The 20,513-nt window shown below is 39.4% G+C and overlaps 1 protein-coding gene across 1 annotated transcript; it reads left to right on the plus strand.

Moving 5' to 3' along the window:
• Positions 1-2,289: 2,289 nt before the first annotated feature.
• On the plus strand, positions 2,290-12,144 carry LOC128652746 (olfactory receptor 52J3-like). The gene is made up of 2 exons (XM_053705677.1): positions 2,290-2,480; positions 11,175-12,144. The coding sequence occupies exons 1-2, from the start codon at positions 2,290-2,292 to the stop codon at positions 12,142-12,144; spliced, it is 1,161 nt and encodes a 386-aa protein (XP_053561652.1).
• The last annotated feature ends 8,369 nt before the right edge of the window (positions 12,145-20,513 follow it).

Consider the following 20,513-nt stretch of genomic DNA (forward strand, 5'->3'; position numbering starts at 1 on the left):
TGGCTAGATGACAATAAGGCTGCAGGAGATGGCTAGATGGCAATAAGGCTGCAGGAGATGACTAGATGACAATAAGGCTGTAGGAGATGGCTAGATGACAATAAGGTTGTAGGAGATGGCTAGATGGCAATAAGGCTGTAGGAGATAGGTAGATGACAATAAGGCTGCAGGAGATGGCTAGAACTGCTTGTGCAATGATAAATGCCAACAGCATATGCTGTCGGCATTTATCGATGTGCGGTGGACATGATACGCTACATCATGTCCGCCTGCACTTTAATAAATCGGCCCCTAATAGTGCGATTGGGCCGGCTGTGATTTGACAACGTGCCGCAATGTGCTTTGGAGAAGAAAACAGACCTGCTTAGTAAAGCCAGGAGCGGTGTTCTATTTTCATTTTAAAATATCTATCTAACCCTTTGATTTATGTATGTTAAGTGCAAGAGCATTCTTGGTATGAGGATAATACCTGGAGAGGTAATTACTGGACCCTAATTTGCTTATTTTTACTTGAATCCTAATTCCTCATTCTTCCTGTTGACCTGGTAGACCTTGACTCATTTGCTTGTTTAAATTTGCTTCTTCTGCCCATTCTGCTTGTTGGACTGATCTGGATTTTGATCTGAGCACAATTCTAGTATACTTGTCCTGCAACCAGCTGTGAGTGTATACATCTACAGTCTTCACACTATAAGTGGGTAATGTTTAGGCTGATTTCAGGAAGTGGTTACATTTATTACTCAGCCACTGGGCTCTCATCTGGACTAGGATTATTCAGCATGACTGTGTTCCTTTACATGTGATGGTCTACATGAAGCCTGCATGATTTGCCCCCCCGAAATGTTGCATTCATATATATATATTTTGGACCTTTTGACTATGGAATAAAGCATTTTTATTTGGATATACCACTACAGTATGTGGATTGTTTTATATTTGTTGAAGGTCATTGCAGAAATCTCAATAGTGGTCACTTTGGAAACGAGTGCCATACAGTAATTTAGTTGTCTACAAAAGTTGTGTGTTTGTGTGAGCTTAAAAATGGGAAATAGAGGCTGTATAGTTCAGTGAATGGGGTGTATGGTTCAGTGAACGGGCTTCATGGCTTAGTGAATGGGTTGTAGGATTTAGTGAAAAGGTTGTTTGGTCCAGTAAATCTGAAATATTGTGCAGTGAGCGGGTTGTATAATTAAATGAAAAGGTTGCATAGTCCAGTAAATGGGTGTCAAAGCTGTGCTCCTCTTAGCACATCTCATTGCAGTCCTATATAGTGCTTGTCAGGTGGCCACGCTTTTGCCTTTGCGCACAACAACCTCGGATTTTGTTTGCGCACTTGGTAGCGCACCTGCTATAGCCATAACGCAGTCTCACGTCAGCTTTTTTCCATACTAATTCTTAATCTGATGCATTTTTTTAAAGCCTACTCATAACTCTTTCTCTGACTTTGCATTGTATTTTACTTCTGGTTACACTATCAATTCTTGGATTATTTCTGTGTACCAACCTGTTGTCTGGACTTGGACTACTCTCTCTGGATTGTGCTTTTGTCTAATTTGCTATCAGATTTTGTACTCTGGCAGCAGAGACTGAATGGAATCCTTCAGCTTTAAAGGCTGCTTTCTGTAGGGATATTTGTGACTGCATAAAGGATTAACTGGTTAATAGAGAACAACCTGATACTGTATTTATCACTGTATGTACTAGATTGGATGCTCGACATCAGGAACGCCTACTGGAAAAGGACTGTGCTAGGAAATACTATGCTTAAATTATTTGCAAGATTCAACTCATCCTCTACACCTCCTCCCATCTCTCCTCCTGATAAACCTATGGAAGTAGGAGCCATACGTCTGTCTGAGGCCAAAAACTAAGGAGACGCTGCCTTTATTGTGGGGTGAAGGATCACCTTTGAAAGATTTCCCAACCCTCCAGGAAGAGTCAGGGCATCTGTATTTACTACTGTAGGAGCCCCACATTCTGAATAATTGAATTATGATTTTGTTTCTCCTTCTCCTACCCTTAAAACTGGGCTTGTAATGGCTGCAAAGACACAATCCAATTTTTGAGGAACTGACATCTTAGGGAAAGGCCGTTGCTTAACACAGTCTAATAAGAAACTCACTAGCATTTCCTCATCTACAGTGTCCCTTTCAAAGATACAATAAAGCAAACATAAAAAAAGCACGCCGGGTTAGCGTGGTCACAGAAGCAGGCAATCAACCAAGCGTTAAAATATCTGATTAGTGCCGATATGGTCAAAGGCAAAAGTGCACCCACCTGACGAGTGCCATGTTGGACCGTGACAATGAAAATATGCGCTTAGGGGAGTGCAGCTTTGACAATGATTCAGTAGATATGCTCTATGGCTCAGTGAACAGGCTCAATGGTTCAGTGAATAGCCTGCATGGATCACTGAACAGGCTATATGGCTCAGTGAATGAGTTGAAAAAGTTGTTTGGTTCAGTGCACAGGCAGTTTGGGTAAGAGGACAGGCTGAATGGTTCAGTAAATGGTTATGTAACTATCCAGGACAAAGTGCTCAAGGTAGAGTAAATAATCAGCATTTTTACAGTTTTTCACCACTAGAGGGCATTAGTTCATGTGTTTTATATAGATAACATTGAGCTCACGCACGTGAAGTTACCTAGGAGTGAGCACTGAACTGAAAATAAGGGGGCAGTTTGCAGAGGCTTAGATACAAGGTAATTACAGAGGTAAAACATGTATTATTATAACCGTGCAAGTTATGCAAAACTGGGGAATGGGTAATAAGGGGATTATCTATCTTTTTAAACAACACAAATTCTGGTGTTGACTGTCCCTTTAACCTATCTGTAGTGTCTAAGTTCTGCACAACGATATCCAAGTGTGTAATGTTTGGCCCAGCTCCCATACATAAAGGGATAACTTCAAATGCAGTGACTGTATCAAATGCCCTCTCCTGCAACATTGGCCTGCATTATCCAACTGTTGCGGAATGAAGCCAGCTACCTCCTGGGGAGGAAAAATGACATCCTCCTCTCGCAATGTCCGTGCCGTTCACCAAGTACTGCACAGGGTCACCAATTCAACTTGTTAAGCTCTACCCTGTGATGATTTTTACAATGTATTGGCAAACAGCAAGATGCTAGAACAAGAATACAGACTTTATTCAGCAGCATCCATCTTACAACAACTGCCCACCCCCTACGATTACATGACTAAAATGTTAACTGTTTATTATACACAGAGTGAACTAAGCATAATTCTTCCAATTCAGGTTCATCCCGTGATTAAAATATAACATAAAGCGTACACATCATTACATCTTCCCCTTCAAATATGAAACACTCAGTATGAGACAAAGGAGCCCATTTATCGGACAGACATGATCTGATATTGTGGCTCATGTCCACCCCACATCGATAAATGCGCATACGCTGTTGGCATTTATCATTGCACCAGCAGTTCTTGTGAACTGCTGGTGCAATACAGCCCCCTGCAGATTCATGGCCAATCAGCCTGCAATCAATTTTCCGGAGATGTCTTTCCACCTCCTCAGAGCAGGCGGACAGGTTATGGAGCAGTGGTCCTTAGACCGCTGCTTCATAACTTTTGTTTCTAGCGAGCCTGAAGGCTCGCCAGAAACATGGGGCATCAAGCTCTGTTTGGAGCTTGATAATTCGGCCCCAAAGACTTTCCATATTTTTTGTTTAATAGCTCAAACATAACGAGAGAAAGTAACTGCTGGCTCCCTAACAGTGCAATCGGTGTAAAGTTGAGAGTCATTCCCAGCTTTATCGCAAGCTGATACACTTATGTTGTTCTTGAAGTCCTCATTAGACTTTACATCCATGTTAGGTAATTCTGTGCATTCATTGCTTTGCTCTTTATTGCCATTGCTGCTTGGTTCCCCAAGTAAAGTATCCGCTGCAGTGTCTGGTCGAAGATGATGCCTGTCTCAGTTTCTGTCCACACTTGGTTTCGATTACATATGACCTTGGTGAATAAGCTTCACTGAAAATTCGAGCAGGTTCCCATGTATCCCCAGTTACTCTGTGTCTCACAACTTGTCCAGTCCTGAGTGGACGAAGTAACTTGGTAGATTTGTCAAAATACAGTTTTTGCTTTTTCATGTTTATGTCCCTCTGACCTGTTACCTGATCCTGTGGGATAGTCTGAGGCTGCAATTTCTTTGGTGCAATAGGCACTGTGGTCCTCAAAGCTCTACCCATGAGCAGCTGTGCAGGTGAACATAAACCCTCCATGGGTGTTGCACGATAGTTTATCAGGCCTAGGTACACACCCTGCCCTGATGATTGTGCTTTTCGGATAATTGATTTGGCTATGCCAACATACTTCTCAGCTAAATCATTGACCTGTGAGTGATACAGGCTTTTTGGTTTGTGCCTGACTCCCCATTCACGCAGAAAACACTAAAATTCAGCACTCGAAAATTGCGGGCCATTATCAGACACAAGTTCTTCACACACTCAATGAGAGTATTGTTTTGAAAGTCCATATTATAGCTGATGCTTTTAGATTTCTCAGCTGTACTAGCTCAAAGAATTTGCTGTAGTAAGCTACTACTATCAGGTAGTGGTTGTCCACAAAATGAAAAATATCTGTGACCAGTCTCTGCCATGCCCGTGAAGGAGTGTTCCATGGTGTAAGAGGTTTTTTTGCATTGTTTTTTTGAAATGTCTGGCAGGTTTCACATGACTTCACAAGTGTCTCAATATCAAGGTCCAAATTAAACCAGTAAACACATCCTCTGCTCTGCGCTTACACAGAGTAATGCCTAAATGTCCCTGGTGAATTTGTTTCAGTACATCTGCCTGCTGTGATTTAGGAAAAAGAATATGGTCACCCATGAATATGATATCCGTATGAAAGGATAGTTCATTTCTCACAGGCCGGAATCTCTGCAACTCAGGAGAAACCTTCTTTCGTTTTTCTGGCCAACCATTGCACATGACACAAATTAGTTTTTCTAGTACTTTAGCTTGTTTGGTATGTTGTCTAATTTTTTCCAGCCGTACATCAGGTATTGGAATATTTACTAGTACTATATGTACCTGTTCTTCCAATTCAGGTTCATCCCGTGCTTCATGTCCTTTTGGAAACACCCTAGACAGTGTATTTGCTATTGGAATTTCCTTTCCTGAGCAAGGACATGAGAAAACTTTGATAGATAACTGAAAATGCCTAATGATGTCTCTAGTTCCTTCCTGGTGGATGGGGCCTTTATGCTTATAACTGCTGTTATCTTCTTTGGATCAGGCTTTAAGCCCTCTTTGGTTAGAAGGTGTCCAAAATATGTTACTTCTTCTACACCAATTTGTATTTTGTTTGGATTGAGTTTAAGATTTTTCTCCCGACACTGCTTGAGTAAGGCAATAAGGTTTTTGTCATGTTCTGTACGATCCTTTCCATAAACTAGCAAATCATCAATTATTACTTCACCACCATGTTGATTAGCAATCAATGCATGTGATTTTTTTTAAAAATATCTCCTGAGCAGAAGCAATGTCGAAAGGTACCCTTGTGAAGCACCATCGTCCAAAGGGGGAGTTGAAAGTGGTCAGGTTCATCAAGACGCAATTGCCAGTAGCCAGATTGTGCATCTAGTACACTAAAACTGCTTTTCCTACTAGCTTGTGAGCTATATCATCTATGGTGGGGAGTTTGTAGTGTTCTCTCATTATTACTTTGTTCAAATCACGTGGGTCAATGCAAATACAAATTGCGCCTGTGTTTTTCTTCTCTACCACAACCATAGAACTAACTCATTCTGATGGTTCTGTGACATTTTTTACTACCCCACAACTTCTCCATCCTTGTTCGTTCTTGTTTGACTTTAGCCTCAAGAGATAGAGGTATTTTCCTTGGGGCATGAATGACAGGCTGTGCACCCTCTTTTATATGTATGCGGTTAATCCCCGGGAGGCACCCTAGGCCCTTGAATAGATCACTGTACTCACGCTTAATGTTGTCCTTTGACAGTTCGCTGCACCCACCATCCACAGCCATAATGATCTTTACAAGTCCAATCTATTTACTTGTTTTGAGACCTAGTACTGTTGGGGCTTGTGTTTCTATCACAAACATTTGTAAGACCTTTTCAGATCCCTTGTAAAAACTTTTTGCATGACAGCGACCCATCACTTTCAGCTTTTCACCACCATATCCCAACAGTTTTGGTAGGTCTTGAGTCTCTAAGGGGGATTAATTTCTGAGTAGTTCCAGGTATTTGAGGCTTGGCACACAGTTTACTTGTGCCCCAGTATCTATTTTGAATGTGACCAGAGTTTTGTGAGCCCCTATCTGTAGGGTTACATTTGCTTAATCTGCAGACTTGTGTGATTTCTGTACTGCTGCAAGATATATTGGGGTGTAATCTGAGCCTGACTCTGCATTGTCATCATTGTCCTCTATGGCGTGTACAGCCTGTGTTTGTGTCCTTGCAATATGGGAAAACAGTTTACACACCCTGGCAAAATGTCCTCTTTTCTTGCATTTATTACATATCTGCCACAGTAGCCACAGGTTGCTTTTGTGTTACTTGTCCCAGTGTCCCACTTGCCTTTTATCCCCTTGTGTCCTCTTTCTTGCCAGTATCTGCTGCTTTGATTTTCTATAGCACTGATCTAGGGTTGTGTTCCTTCCAGTACCTGCATGTCCTTTCTTGACATTTCATATGCTCTAGCAATCCTGATGGCTTTCTCAAGATTTAAATCTTCTTCCTGCAGAAGCTTTTCCTGAACTTCTTTATACTTACTGCCCATCAGAATACGGTCTTTTATCATATCACCTGCATCATAAAAAGCACAGTCTTTGGCAAGCAAGCGCAGCTGTGTCACCCATTCATGCACAGATTCACCTCCACACTGATTCCTCTCATAAAACAGTTTCCTTTGCACTGTGGAGTTTTTCCTTGGATTGCAGTATGCTTCAAACTTTGCAAACAATACCTCTGTTTTTTTTTGTCATCTGCAGTGATATCCCCGCTTGCCTGCCATTCTCTGCATACATCACGTCCCTTTTGTCCCACACATATCAGAAAGTCTGCTGCCTTCTGTTGCTCAGTCCATCTGTCTGCATCTGGGCCTGCAAACACAAGTTCAATCAGCTCCCTCCATTTTGACCAATTGTCAGAAATGTTCCCTGACTCTAAATCCAGAGAAGGAATGTTCTTTGTGTTGCTGTTTGCTGCCATGTCACTTTTTACCCCACTTCTGGTACCATGTGATGATTTTTACAATGTATTGGCAGACAGCAAGAAGCTAGAACAAGAGTACAGACTTTATTCAGCAGCATCCATCTTAACAACAACTGCCCGCCCCCTCCGATCACATGACTAAAATGTTAACTGTTTATAAAACAGAGAGTGAACTAAGCATAACTTTTGAACTTAAAATATAACATAAAGCATACACATCATTACACACCCAAAGTTCTCTCACTGTGATGCTCCAGTTATATTAAACAATATAGATGAGTGTTAAAGTCTCTCCAACATCAAACTTTTAGAGTAAGACAAGAAGATCCACAGAACAAACACAGATATAGAAAACTTTTGTTATGGGAATCTACAGTATGAGAATGGTTGAGAGGAGTGACATAGGATTTGTGCTGAGAGAAGGCAGGAAGTAATAAAGAATAATGTAGGCTCTGGTGCGTTTGGCAGCAGGGATCTGACACTCTTTACTGCCAATAGGGCCAGATATTTGGAGAAACTTGGATCCCATGTCATAACTGTGATAAACATGTACAGAGGGAAGTGTAACCAGCATTCATCAACAGCTGTCAAGTTCTAAAAAAAAAATGTTTTAATAGTGAATATATATATATTTCCTTTACTGTGATATTGGAATAATGTGAGAACTTGCCTAAATATTCACTAAACAACTCTTGTTTCTAGATCATTTTCTTCAACCTACCAGTGCAGTTAGAAACAAAGGCCTAGATTTAGAGTTTGGCATTAGCCGTCAAAAGCAGCGTTAAGGGGTCCTAACGCTGCTTTTTACCCGCTGGTATTTAGAGTCAGCCAGGAAAGGGTCTACCACTCACTTCCTTTCCGCGACTCCAGGCTACTGCAGATCCCCTTACGTCAATTGCGTATCCTATCTTTTCAATGGGATTTGCCTAACGCTGGTATTTGGAGTCTTGGAACAAGTGAGCGGTAGAGCCTCTACCGACAAGACTCCTACCACCAAAAAAAGTCAGTAGTTAAGAGCTTTATGGGCTAGCGCCGGAATAAACTACTGTGCTATAAAGTACACAAACAACCAAAAACTACCTATGTACCCCTAAACCGAGCCCCCCCCCCCCACATCGCCAACCCTCTAATAAAATTTTTTAACCCCTATTCTGCCGACCGGACATCGCTGCCACCTACATTATAGCTATGAACCCCTAATCTGCTGCCCCTAACATCGCCGACACCTATATTATATTTATTACCCCCTAATCTGCCCCCCCCAATGTCACCGCTACGTAACTACACTTATTAACCCCTAATCTGCTGACCGGACCTCGCCGCCACTATAATAAATGTATTAACCCCTAAACTGCCGCACTCCCGCCTCGCCAACACTATAATACATTTTATTAACCCTTAATCTGCCCTCCCTAACATCGCCGCCACCTACCTACAATTATTAACCCCTAATCTCCCGCCCGCAACGTTGCCGCTACTATAATAAAGTTATTAACCCCTAAACCTAACTCTAACCCTAACCCTAACACCCCCCTAAGTTAAATATAATTTTAATTAAACGAAATAATATTCCTATAATTTAAAAAAAATATTCCTATTTAAAACTAAATACTTACCTAGAAAATAAACCCTAATATAGCTACAATATAACTAATAGTTACATTGTAGCTATTTTAGGATTTATATTTATTTTACAGGCAACTTTGTATTTATTTTAACTAGGTACAATAGCTATTAAATAGTTAATAACTATTTAATAGCTACCTATTTAAAATAAGTACAAAATTACCTGTAAAATAAATCCTAACCTAAGTTACAAATACACCTAACACTACACTATCATTAAATTAATTAAATAAATTACCTACAATTAGCTAAACTAATATACAATTAAATAAACTAATCTATAATACAAAAAAAACAAACATTAAATTACAAAAAATAAAAAAATATTACAAGAAGTTTAAACTAATTACACCTAATCTAAGCCCCCTAATAAAATAAAAAATACCCCCAAAATAATAAAATGCCCTACCCTATTCTAAATTACAAAAGTAATCAGCTCTTTTACCAGCCCTTAAAAGGGCTTTTTGTGGGGCATTGCCCCAAAGTAATCAGCTCTTTTACCTGTAAAAAAAATACAACCCCCCCCCAACATTAAAACCCACCACCCACAAACCCTACTCTAACCCACCCAAACCCCCCTTAAAAAAACGCTAACCACCTGAAGATCTCCCTACCTTGAGTCGTCTTCCCCTCAACCGGGCTGAAATCTTCATCCAAGGTGCGCAGAGAAGGTACATTATCCGGTAGAAGTCTTCATCCAGGCGGCGTCTTCAATCTTCATCCATCCGGAGCGGAGCCATCTTCAAAGGAGCCGACGCGGAGCCATCCTCTTCAACCGACGACTGAACGACAAATGAAGGTTCCTTTAAGGGACATCATCCAAGATGGCGTCCCTTCAATTCCGATTGGCTGATAGGATTCTATCAGCCAATCGGAATTAAGGTAGAAAAAATCTGATTGGCTCATCCAATCAGTCAATCAGATTGAAGTTCAATCCGATTGGCTGATCCAATAGGCCAATCGTATTGAGCTCGCATTCTATTCACTGATTGGAATGCCCCACAAAAGGCCCTTTTAAGGGCCATTGCTAGTTTATTCTAGGCTAGGGTTTTTTTTTTATTTTGGGGGGCATTTTTATTTTGATAGGACTATTAGATTAGGTGTAATTCATTTTTATTTTTGATAATTTCGTTTGTTATTTTTTGTAATTTTTTATTTTTTGTAATTTATTAATTTTAATTTTAGTAATTTTAGTGTTTTTTGTGTAATGTTAGGTTTTAGTGTAAGGCAGGTTAGGTTTTATTTCACAGGTAAGTTTGTATTTATTTTAACTAGGTAGTTAATAAATAGTTAATAACTATTTACTAACTAGTCCACCTAGTTAAAAAAAAATCAAACTTACCTGTGAAATAAAAATAAAACCTAAGCTAGCTACAATATAACTATTAGTTATTTTGTAGCCATCTTAGGTTTTATTTTACAGGTAAGTATGTATTTAGTTTTAAATAGGTATTATTTAGTTAATAATTGTAACTTTAATTTAGCTGTATTTAAATTATGTTAAAGTTAGGGGGTGTTAGAGTTAGGGTTACGTTAGGGTTAGGTTTAGGGGTTAATATATTTATTTAGTGGTAGTGATGTGGGAGGCCAGAGGTTTAAAAGTTAATAGAATTATGTAGGGGCGGTGATGTTAGGGGCAGCAGATTAGGGCTTAATAGTATTATGTAGGTGCGGCGATGTTAGGGGCAGAAGATTAGGGGTTAATAACTGTATGTAGGTGGCAGCAATGTTGGGGACAACAGATTAGGGGTTAATAAATGTATGTAGGTGACAGCGATGTTGGGGACAGCAGATTAGTGGTTAATAAATGTATGTAGTTGGCGGCGATGTTAGGGGAGGCAGATTAGGGGTTAATAAATGTATGTAGGTGGCGGCGATGTTAGGGGTAGCAGATTAGGGGTGTTTAGACATGGGCTTTATGTTAGGGTGTTAGGTTTTTACATTAAATTTATTTTCCTCATAGACATCAATGGGGCTGCGTTACAGAGCTTTTCGTTCTGCGATCACAGGTGTTAGACTTTTTTTTGCCGGCTCTCCCCATTGATGTCTATGGGGAAATTGTGCACGAGCACGTAACAACAGCGCTTGTTTTCGGTGCGGTATGGAGCTCAACGCAACCATATTGCCCACACAAGCCTGATTTTTTAAACCTGTAATAGCAGCGCTATAGGGGAGTGAAATAACACCGCTTTTGTGACGGTTGTTAAAAACCCTATAGCGCTCAAAACTCATAATCTAGTTGAATAATAGTTATTTCATCTTTTTGGCTGGAATTAATCCTTCTTTAAATGTAACCATTAATATCTATGCTCAGTCTATAAAATAACATAATGTTATCTCTTTGCAGAATAAATAGGATCAGATCGTACCAAACAATTATGTTCTATTCAAACATCACCAGGTTGAGTGATCTGACATTTATACTGCTCGGGATTCCAGGACTAGAGAGGTTTCACCTGACCTTTTCTGCACTTATGTTTTGTATGTTCATTTGTACTCTTACTGGAAACTGCATAATAACTTTAATAATCATGTATGATCAGAGCCTTCATGCTCCTATGTATTTCTTAATTGGCATGTTGGCTTTCACTGACCTTTTTCTGTCTCTAACTGTTACACCAAAAATGATGGGTGTTTTTTGGTTTCACGCCCAGGAAATTTATTTCAGTGCCTGCGTAATGCAGATGTTCTTAGTTCAGCTGCTAACAGTTATGGAATCTGGAATCCTAACAGCCATGGCAATGGATCGTTATATAGCGATATGCCAACCTCTAAGATACACATCCATTCTCACAGGTCAGCGGATAGCTGGTATTGGCATTATTGTAGTTATGCGCGGTGTTGTTGCTGTAAGCCCTTGTATTTACCTGGTTGCCAGACTACCATTTTGTAGAAACAAAGGCATCAGACAACCATATTGTGATCACATGGCCATAGCTAGACTTGCCTGTGCTGACACAACCATCAACAGTATATATGGATTGGTGTTTATTGTCTTAATATGCTCAATTGACATTTCCTGCATTTGCTTTTCATATATTTGGATACTTAAAGCTGTTCAGAACCTCTCGACCAAGTTGAATCAAAACAAGGCATTGAGCACTTGCACGTCACATTTGTGTGTCATGTCTTTTTTCTATATTCCTGGTATATTCTCTCTGTTGGCAAAAAGATTGGGAAACAATATTCCTGACTCCATGGACTCAATCCTGTCAACACTTTACATACTCATGCCTCCAACATTAAATCCCATAGTTTATGGTGTTAGGACCAAACAGTTTAGAGAAAATGTCAAGAAAATTGTTTGGAGAAAATAATAATTTGCACCAAAAAATGTATTTCAACATTTGTCATCAGGGAATTTTTCATGTGTAAACTGACAAATAAATGAGTTACTAGTTACCACCAAAGGCAAATGACCTTTTTCAGGTGTTTGAGACAAAATCCCATTGATATATTAATCTTTGGTTATTTTATGTATTTATATGTTGTTTTATTTGCATAAATAGAATATCATTATTACACGTCCCACAACAAACAGCTATTTCCTAACTATCGGCTAGATTACGAGTTTTGCATTATGAGTAAAAAAGCAGCGTTAAGCCTCATAATGCTGCTTTTTTCCTACCGCCGCTATTACGAGTCTTGTAGGTACAGCTGTCCCGCACACTTTTTTGGCCGTACCGCAAATTAACTTACGCAATTTTCGTAAAGTCTTTTTTCAATGGGACTTCCATTGCGCCGGTATTACAAGCTTTTTGTTTAGGCCAAAAAGTGAGCGGTACAGCCTATCCTGCTAGATTGGTAACGCATTCTAAAGTCAGTAGTTATGAGTTTTACACTACAAAGCCGTAGCATAAAACTCATAACTAAAGTGCTAAAAAGTACACTAACACTCATAAACTACCTATTAACCCATAGATCGAGGCCCTCCCGCATCGCAAGCACGAAAATAAAATTATTAACCCCTAATCTGCAGCTCCCGACATCGCCGCCACTAGAATAACATAATTTATTTAAGAATTTACCTGATAAATTCATTTCTTTCATATTGGCAAGAGTCCATGAGCTATTGACTTATGGAATATACAATCCTACCAGGAGGGGCAAAGTTTCCCAAACCTCAAAATGCCTATAAATACACCCCACACCACACCCACAATTCAGTTTAATGAATAGCCAAGAAGTGGGGTGATAAAGAAAGGAGTAAAAAAAGCATCAACAAAGGAATTGGAATAATTGTGCATTATACAAAAAAAGCATAACCACCATAAAAAGGGTGGGTCTCATGGACTCTTGCCAATATGAAAGAAATTAATTTATCAGGTAAATTCTTACATAAATTATGTTTTCTTTCATGTAATTGGCAAGAGTCCATGAGCTAGTGACGTATGGGATAGCAATACCCAAGATGTGGAACTCAACGCAAGAGTCACTAGAGAGGGAGGGATAAAAAAAAAAAACAGCCATTTTCCGCTGAAAAAATAATCCACAACCCAAATCATAATTTTTAATCTTATAATGGAAAAGAAAAAAACTGAAATTATAAGCAGAAGAATCAAACTGAAACAGCTGCCTGAAGAACTTTTCTACCAAAAACTGCTTCTGAAGAAGAAAAAACATCAAAATGGTAGAACTTAGTAAATTTATGCAAAGAACACCAAGTTGCTGCTTTGCAAATCTGATCAACTGAAGCTTCATTCTTAAAAGCCCAGGAAGTGGAAACTAACCTAGTAGAATGACCCGTAATCCTCTGAGGCAGGGATTTACCCGACTCCAAATAAGCGTGATGATTCAAAAGCTTTAACCAAGATGCCAAAGAAATGGCAGAAGCCTTCTGACCTTTCCTAGAACCAGAAAAGATAACAAATAGACTAGAAGTCTTCCTGAAATCTTTAGTAGCTTCAACATAATATTTCAAAGCTCTCACCACATCCAAAGAATGTAAAGATTTTTCCAAAGAATTCTTAGGATGGGGACACAAAGAAGGGACAACAATTTCCCTACTAATGTGGTTGGAATTCACAACTTTAGGTAAGAATTTAAATGAAGTCCGCAAAACTGCCTTTTCCTGATGAAAAATCAGAAAAGGAGACTCACAAGAAAGAGCAGATAATTCAGAAGAGCAGATAATTCTAGCAGAAGAGATGGCCAAAAGAAACAACACTTTCCAAGAAAGCAATTTAATGTCCAAAGAATGCATAGGCTCAAATGAAGGAGCCTGTAAAGACTTCAAAACCAAATTAAGACTCCAAGGAGGAGAGATTGATTTAATGACAGGCTTGATACGAACCAAAGCCTGTACAAAACAATGAATATCGGGGAGTTTAGCAATTTTTCTGTGGAATAAAACAGAAAGAGCAGAAATTTGTCCTTTCAATGAACTTTCAGACAAACCCTTGTCCAAACCATCCTGAAGAAACTGTAAAATTCTAGGAATTCTAAAAGAATGACAAGAGAATTTATGAGAAGAACACCATGAAATGTAAGTCTTCCAAACATTGATAATAAATCTTTCTAGAAACAGATTTACAAGCCTGCAACATAGTATTAATCACTGAATCAGAGAAACCTCTATGACTAAGCACTAAGCGTTCAATTTCCATACCTTCAAATTTAATGATTTGAGATCCTGATGGAAAAACGGACCTTGAGATAGAAGGTCTGGCCTTCTCGGAAGTGGCCATGGTTGGCATCCAAACCTTTGAGACCATGCTGGAGCCACCAGCAGTACAAATGATTGCTCCATGATGATCTTGGAAATCACACTTGGAAGAAGAACTAGAGGCAGAAAAATATAGGCAAGTTGATAACTCCAAGGAAGTGTCAATGCATCCACTGCTTCCACCTGAGGATCCCTGGACCTGGACAGGTACCTGGGAAGTTTCTTGTTTAGATGAGATGCAATCAGATCTATTTCTGGAAGCCCCCCACATCTGAACAATTTGAAAAAACACATCTGGGTGAGGAGACCACTCTCCAAGATGTAAAGCTTGACGACTGAGATAATCCGCTTCCCAATTGTCTATACCTGGGATATGGACCGCAGAAATTAGACAAGAGCTGGATTCTGCCCGAACAAGTATCCCGGATACTTCTTTCATAGCTTGAGGACTGTGAGTCCCACCCTGATGATTGACATACGCCACAGTTGTGACATTGTCTGTCTTAAAACAAATAAATGGCTCTCTCTTCAATAGAGACCAAAACTGAGTTCCAAAATATTGATTGGTAATCTCGCCTCTTGAGATTTCCAAACCCCTTGTGCTGTCAGAGATCCCCAGACAGATTAATTGTGATATCCTTGTATAATCCCTGCACCATTGGTTCAGCATACAAAGCTGAAGAGGTCTCATGTGAAAACGAGCAAAGGGGATCGCATCCGATGCTGCAGTCATGAGACCTAAAACCTCCATGCACATAGCTACTGAAGGGAATGATTGAGACTGAATGTTCCGACAGGCTGCAACCAATTTCAGACGTCTCTTGTCTGTGAGAGACAAATTCATGGATACTGAATCTATTTGGAAACCTAAAAAGGTTACCCTTGTCTGAGGAATCAAAGAACTTTTTGGTAAATTGATCCTCCAATCATGTCTTTGAAGAAACAACACTGGTTGATTTGTGTGAGATTCTGCAGAACGTAAAGACTGAGCAAGTACCAAGATATCGTCCAAATAAGGAAACACTGCAATACCCCGCTCTCTGATTACAGAGAGTAGGGCACCGAGAACCTTTGAAAAGATCCTTGGAGCTGTCGCTAGGCCAAAAGGAAGAGCAACAAATTGGTAATGCTTGTCTAGAAAAGAGAATCTCAGGAACTGATAGTGATCTGGATGAATCAGAATATGAAGCTATGCATCCTGTAAGTCTATTGTGGACATATAATGCCCTTGCTGAACAAAAGGCAGAATAGTCCTTATAGTCACCATTTTGAATGTTGGTACTCTTACATAACGATTCAAGACTTTTAGATCCAGAACTGGTCTGAATGAATTTTCTTTCTTTGGGACAATGAACAAATTTGAATAAAACCCCATACCCTGTTCCTGAAAAGGAACTGGCACGATTACCTCAGATAACTCTAGGAGGCCTAGTTATCAACGTGTCTACTTACCTGCCTTCGCCGGCCCAATACGCCCGCCTAAGCTCGCCTACCATCACCGCCGCGGACCTGAAAAATCTCGCCAAAGTTATCAAAAAAGCTGTCAAAAAGCCGCGCACCAAGAACGGGGCGATGAGCAGCGGACTGTGATAGTTATCACTCATGCGATCTCGCTGCTCTTCGGCTTTTTTACAGCTTCATTGACAAGCTGTCACTAAGCACCCACACTAACTATACTGTTCTACCCCCTATACCGGCCCCCCTGGAGCCCCCCGCAACTAAATAAAGTTATTAACCCCTAAACCGCTGCTCCTAGACCCCGCTGCAACTCTTATAAATGTATTAACCCCTAAACTGCCGCTCCCGGAGCCCACCTCCACGCTAATAAACTGATTAACCCCTAAACCGCTGCTCTCGGACCCCGCCGCCACTCTAAGAAACTGATTAACCCCTAAATCGACGCTCCCGGACCCCGCCACCACCTACATAATACCTATTAACCCCTTCCTGCCCCCCCTATACTGCTGCCACCTATGATAAATTTATTAACCCCTATCCTGCCAATCCCGTACCCCGCTGCAACTAAATAAATTGTTTAACGTCTAAACCGCCGCTCTCGGACCCCCGCCGCAACCTATATTAAACTTATTAACCCCTAATCTGCCCCCCCTACACCGTCGCCACCTATAATAAAATTATTAACCCCTATCCTGCCCCCCCTACACCGCCGCAACTATAATAAAATTATTAACCCCTTAACCTAAGTCTAACCCTAACACCCCCCTAACTTAAATATTAATTAAATACATCTAAATATTATAACTCTTATTAACTAAATTAATCCTATTTAAAACTAAATACTTACCTTTAAAATAAACCCTAATATAGTTACAATATAAATAATAATTATATTGTAGCTATTTTAGGATTTATTTTTATTTTACAGGCAAATTTCAATTTATTTTAAATAGGTACAAAAGCTATTAACTATTTAATAGCTACCTAGTTACAATAAAGAGAAATTTACCTGTAAAATAAAAACTAACCTAAGTTACAATTACACCTAACACTACACTATACTTAAATAAATTATTCCTATTTAAAACTAAATACTTACCTGTAAAATAAACCTTAAGATAGCTACAATGTAATTAATAATTACATTGTAGCTATTTTAGGATTTATATTTATTTTACAGGCAACTTTGTGTTTATTTTAGCTAGTTAGAATAGTTATTAAATAGTTATTAACTATTTAATAACTACCTAGCTAAAAGAAATACAAAATTACCTGTAAAATAAATCCTACGCTAAGTTACAATTAAACCTAACACTACACTATCATTAAATTAATAAAATAAATTACCTACAAATAACTACAATTAAATACAATTAAATAAACTAACTAAAGTACAAAAAATAAAAAAACTAAGTTACAAAAAATAAAAAAACTAAGTTACAAACATTTAAAAAATATTACAACAATTTTAAGCTACTTACACCTAATCTAAGCCCCCTAATAAAATAACAAAGCCCCCCAAAATAAAAAAAATGCTCTACCCTATTCTACATTAAAAAGTTAACAGCTCTATTACCTTACAAGCCCTTAAAAGGGCCTTTTGCGGGGCATGCCCCAAAGTATTCAGCTCTTTTGCCTGTAAAAAAAAAATACAACCCCCCCAACATTAAAACCCACCACCCACATACCCCTAATCTAACCCAAACCCCCCTTAAATAAACCTAACACTACCCCCCTAAAGATCATCCTACCTTTAGCCGTCTTCAGCCAGCCGACCACCGATGGAATAGAAGAGGAGATCCGCAGCAGCCAAAGTCTTCATCCAAGGGGCGCTGAAGAAGTCTTCCATCCAACTGAAGTCATCATCCAAGGGGTGCTGAAGAAGTCTTCCATCCAATTGAAGTCATCATCCAGGCGGCATCTTCAATCTTCATCCATCCGGAGCGGAGCCATCTTCAGACGAGCCGACGCGGAGCCATCTTCTTCCACCGACGACTGAACGACGAATGAAGGTTCATTTAAGTGACGTCATCCAAGATGGTGTCCCTCGAATTCCGATTGGCTGATAGGATTCTATCAGCCAATCGGAATAAAGGTAGGAAAAATCTGATTGGCTGATTAAATCAGCCAATCAGATTGAAGATCAATCGGATTGGCTGATCCAATCAGCCAATCAGATTGAGCTTGCATTCTATTGTCTGTTCCGATCAGCCAATAGAATGCGAGCTAAATCTGATTGGCTGATTGGATCAGCCAATCCGATTGTACTTTAATCAGATTGGCTGATTTAATCAGCCAATCAGATTTTTCCTACCTTAATTCCGATTGGCTGATAGAATTTTATTTTACAGGTAATTTTCTCTTTATTTTAACTAGGTAGGTATTAAATAGTTATTAACTATTTAATAGCTATGGACCTAGTTAAAATAAATTGAAAGTTGCCTGTAAAATAAAAATAAATCCTAAAATAGCTACAATATAATTATTGTTTATATTGTAGCTATATTAGGGTTTATTTTAAAGGTAAGTATTTAGTTTTAAATAGGATTAATTTAGTTAATAAGAGTAATATTTATTTAGATTTATTTAATTAATATTTAAGTTAGGGGGGTGTTAGGGTTAGACTTAGGTTTAGGGGTTAATAATTTTATTATAGTGGCGGTGGTGTAGGGGGGCAGGATAGGGGTTAATAGGTATTATGTAGGTGGCGGCGGGGTCCGGGTGCGGCGGTTTAGGGGTTAACATATTTATTATAGTGGCAGCGGGGTCCGAAAGCGGCGATTTAGGGGTTAATCAGTTTATTAGAGTGGCGGTGGGCTCCGGGAGCGGCGGTTTAGGAGGTAATACATTTATTTAGTTGCGGCGGTGTAGGGGGGGACAGATTAGGGGTGTTTAGACTCGGGGTATATGTTAGGGTGTTAGGTGCAGAAATCTCCCATAGGAATCAATGGGATGTCGGGCAGCAGCGAACATGAACTTTCGCTATGGTCAGACTCCCATTGATTCCTATGGGATCCGCCGCCTCCTGGAAAACCTGAAAACCAAGTACTCTGGGCCGGAAAAGTGACGAGCGTACCTGCTAGTTTTTTGATAACTAGCAAAAGTAGTCAGATTGTGCCGAACTTGTGTGCAGAACATCTGGAGTGACGTAAGAAACGATCTGTGTCGGACTGAGTCCGGCGGATCGAAGCTTACATCACTAAATTCTACTTTTGCCAGTCTCTAGCCTTTGATAACTAAGGTGAATCAACCTCGCCACAAATACGCTGCGGAATTCCAGCATATTTGAGGTTGACGGCTTGATAACTAGGGGCCATAGTCTGAAACCCTGCGCTTTCTCTGAGTTCACTGGAATGCGTGAGAGAAAGAAACTTCTCACAGACGGTCTTACTCTGAAACCTATTCTGTACCCCTGAGAGACAATGTTCTCAATCCAATGATTTTGGACTGAAGTTATCTAAACATCCTTGAACATTTTTAATCAGCTGAGCTGGAATGAGGGCCGCACCTTCATGCGGACTTGGGGGCTGGTTTAGATCTCTTAAATGGCTTGGATTTATTCTAGATTTAGGAAGGCTTCCAATTGGAGACAGATTCCTTAGGGGAAGGACTAGGTTTCTGTACCTTATTCTGTCAAAAGGAACAAAAATGGTTAGAAGCTTTAAATTTACCCTTAAATTTTTCATCCTGAGGCAAAAAAGCTCCCTTCCCCCCAGTGACAGTTGAAATTATAGAATCCAACTGAGAACCAAATAATTTATTACCTTGGAAAGAAAGAGATAGCAATGTTGATATAGAAGTCATATCAGCATTCCAAGATTTAAGCCATAAAGCTCTTCTAGCTAAAATAGCTAAAGACATATATCTAACATCAAATCTGATGATATAAAAATGGCATCACAAATGAAATTATTAGCATGTTGAATTAATTTAACAATGCTATACATATTATGATCTGATACTTGTTGCGCTAAAGTTTCCAACCAAAAAGTTGAAGCAGCTGCAACATCAGCCAAAGAAATAGCAGGCCTAAGAAGATGGCCTGAACATAAATAAGCTTTCCTTAGATAATATTCAAGCTTCCTATCTAAAGGATCCTTAAAAGAATTACTATCCTCCATAGGAATAGTTGTACGTTTAGCAAGAGTAGAGATGGCCCCATCAACTTTGGGGATCTTTTCCTAAAACTCCAATCTATCAGTAGGCAAAGGATAAAACATTTTAAACCTTGAAGAAGGAGTAAAAGAAGTACCCAGTCTATTCCATTCCTTAGAAATCATATCTGAAATAGCATCAGGAACTGGAAAAACCTCTGGAATAACTACATGAGGTTTATAAACTGAATTTAAACATTTACTAGTTTTAGTATCAAGAGGACTAGACTCCTCCATATCTATTGCAATCAACACTTCTTTTAATAAAGAACGAATATACTCCATTTTAAATAAATAAGAGGATTTGTCAGTGTCAATGTCTGAGGCAGGATCCTCTGAATCAGACAAATCCTCATCAGAGATAGATAAATCAGTATGTTGTCGGTCATTAGAAAATTCATCAACTCTA

Source organism: Bombina bombina, chromosome 3, assembly GCF_027579735.1.
Source record: "Bombina bombina isolate aBomBom1 chromosome 3, aBomBom1.pri, whole genome shotgun sequence".
Classification (NCBI taxonomy): Eukaryota; Metazoa; Chordata; class Amphibia; order Anura; family Bombinatoridae; genus Bombina; species Bombina bombina.

Coding starts and splice junctions, on each gene's coding strand:
- LOC128652746 (XM_053705677.1), top strand. CDS start 2,290: ATGTTGGACCGTGACAATGAAAATATGCGCTTAGGGGAGTGCAGCTTT. Junction 2,481..11,174: donor TCAGTGCACAGGCAGTTTGG/GTAAGAGGACAG, acceptor ATCTCTTTGCAG/AATAAATAGGATCAGATCGT.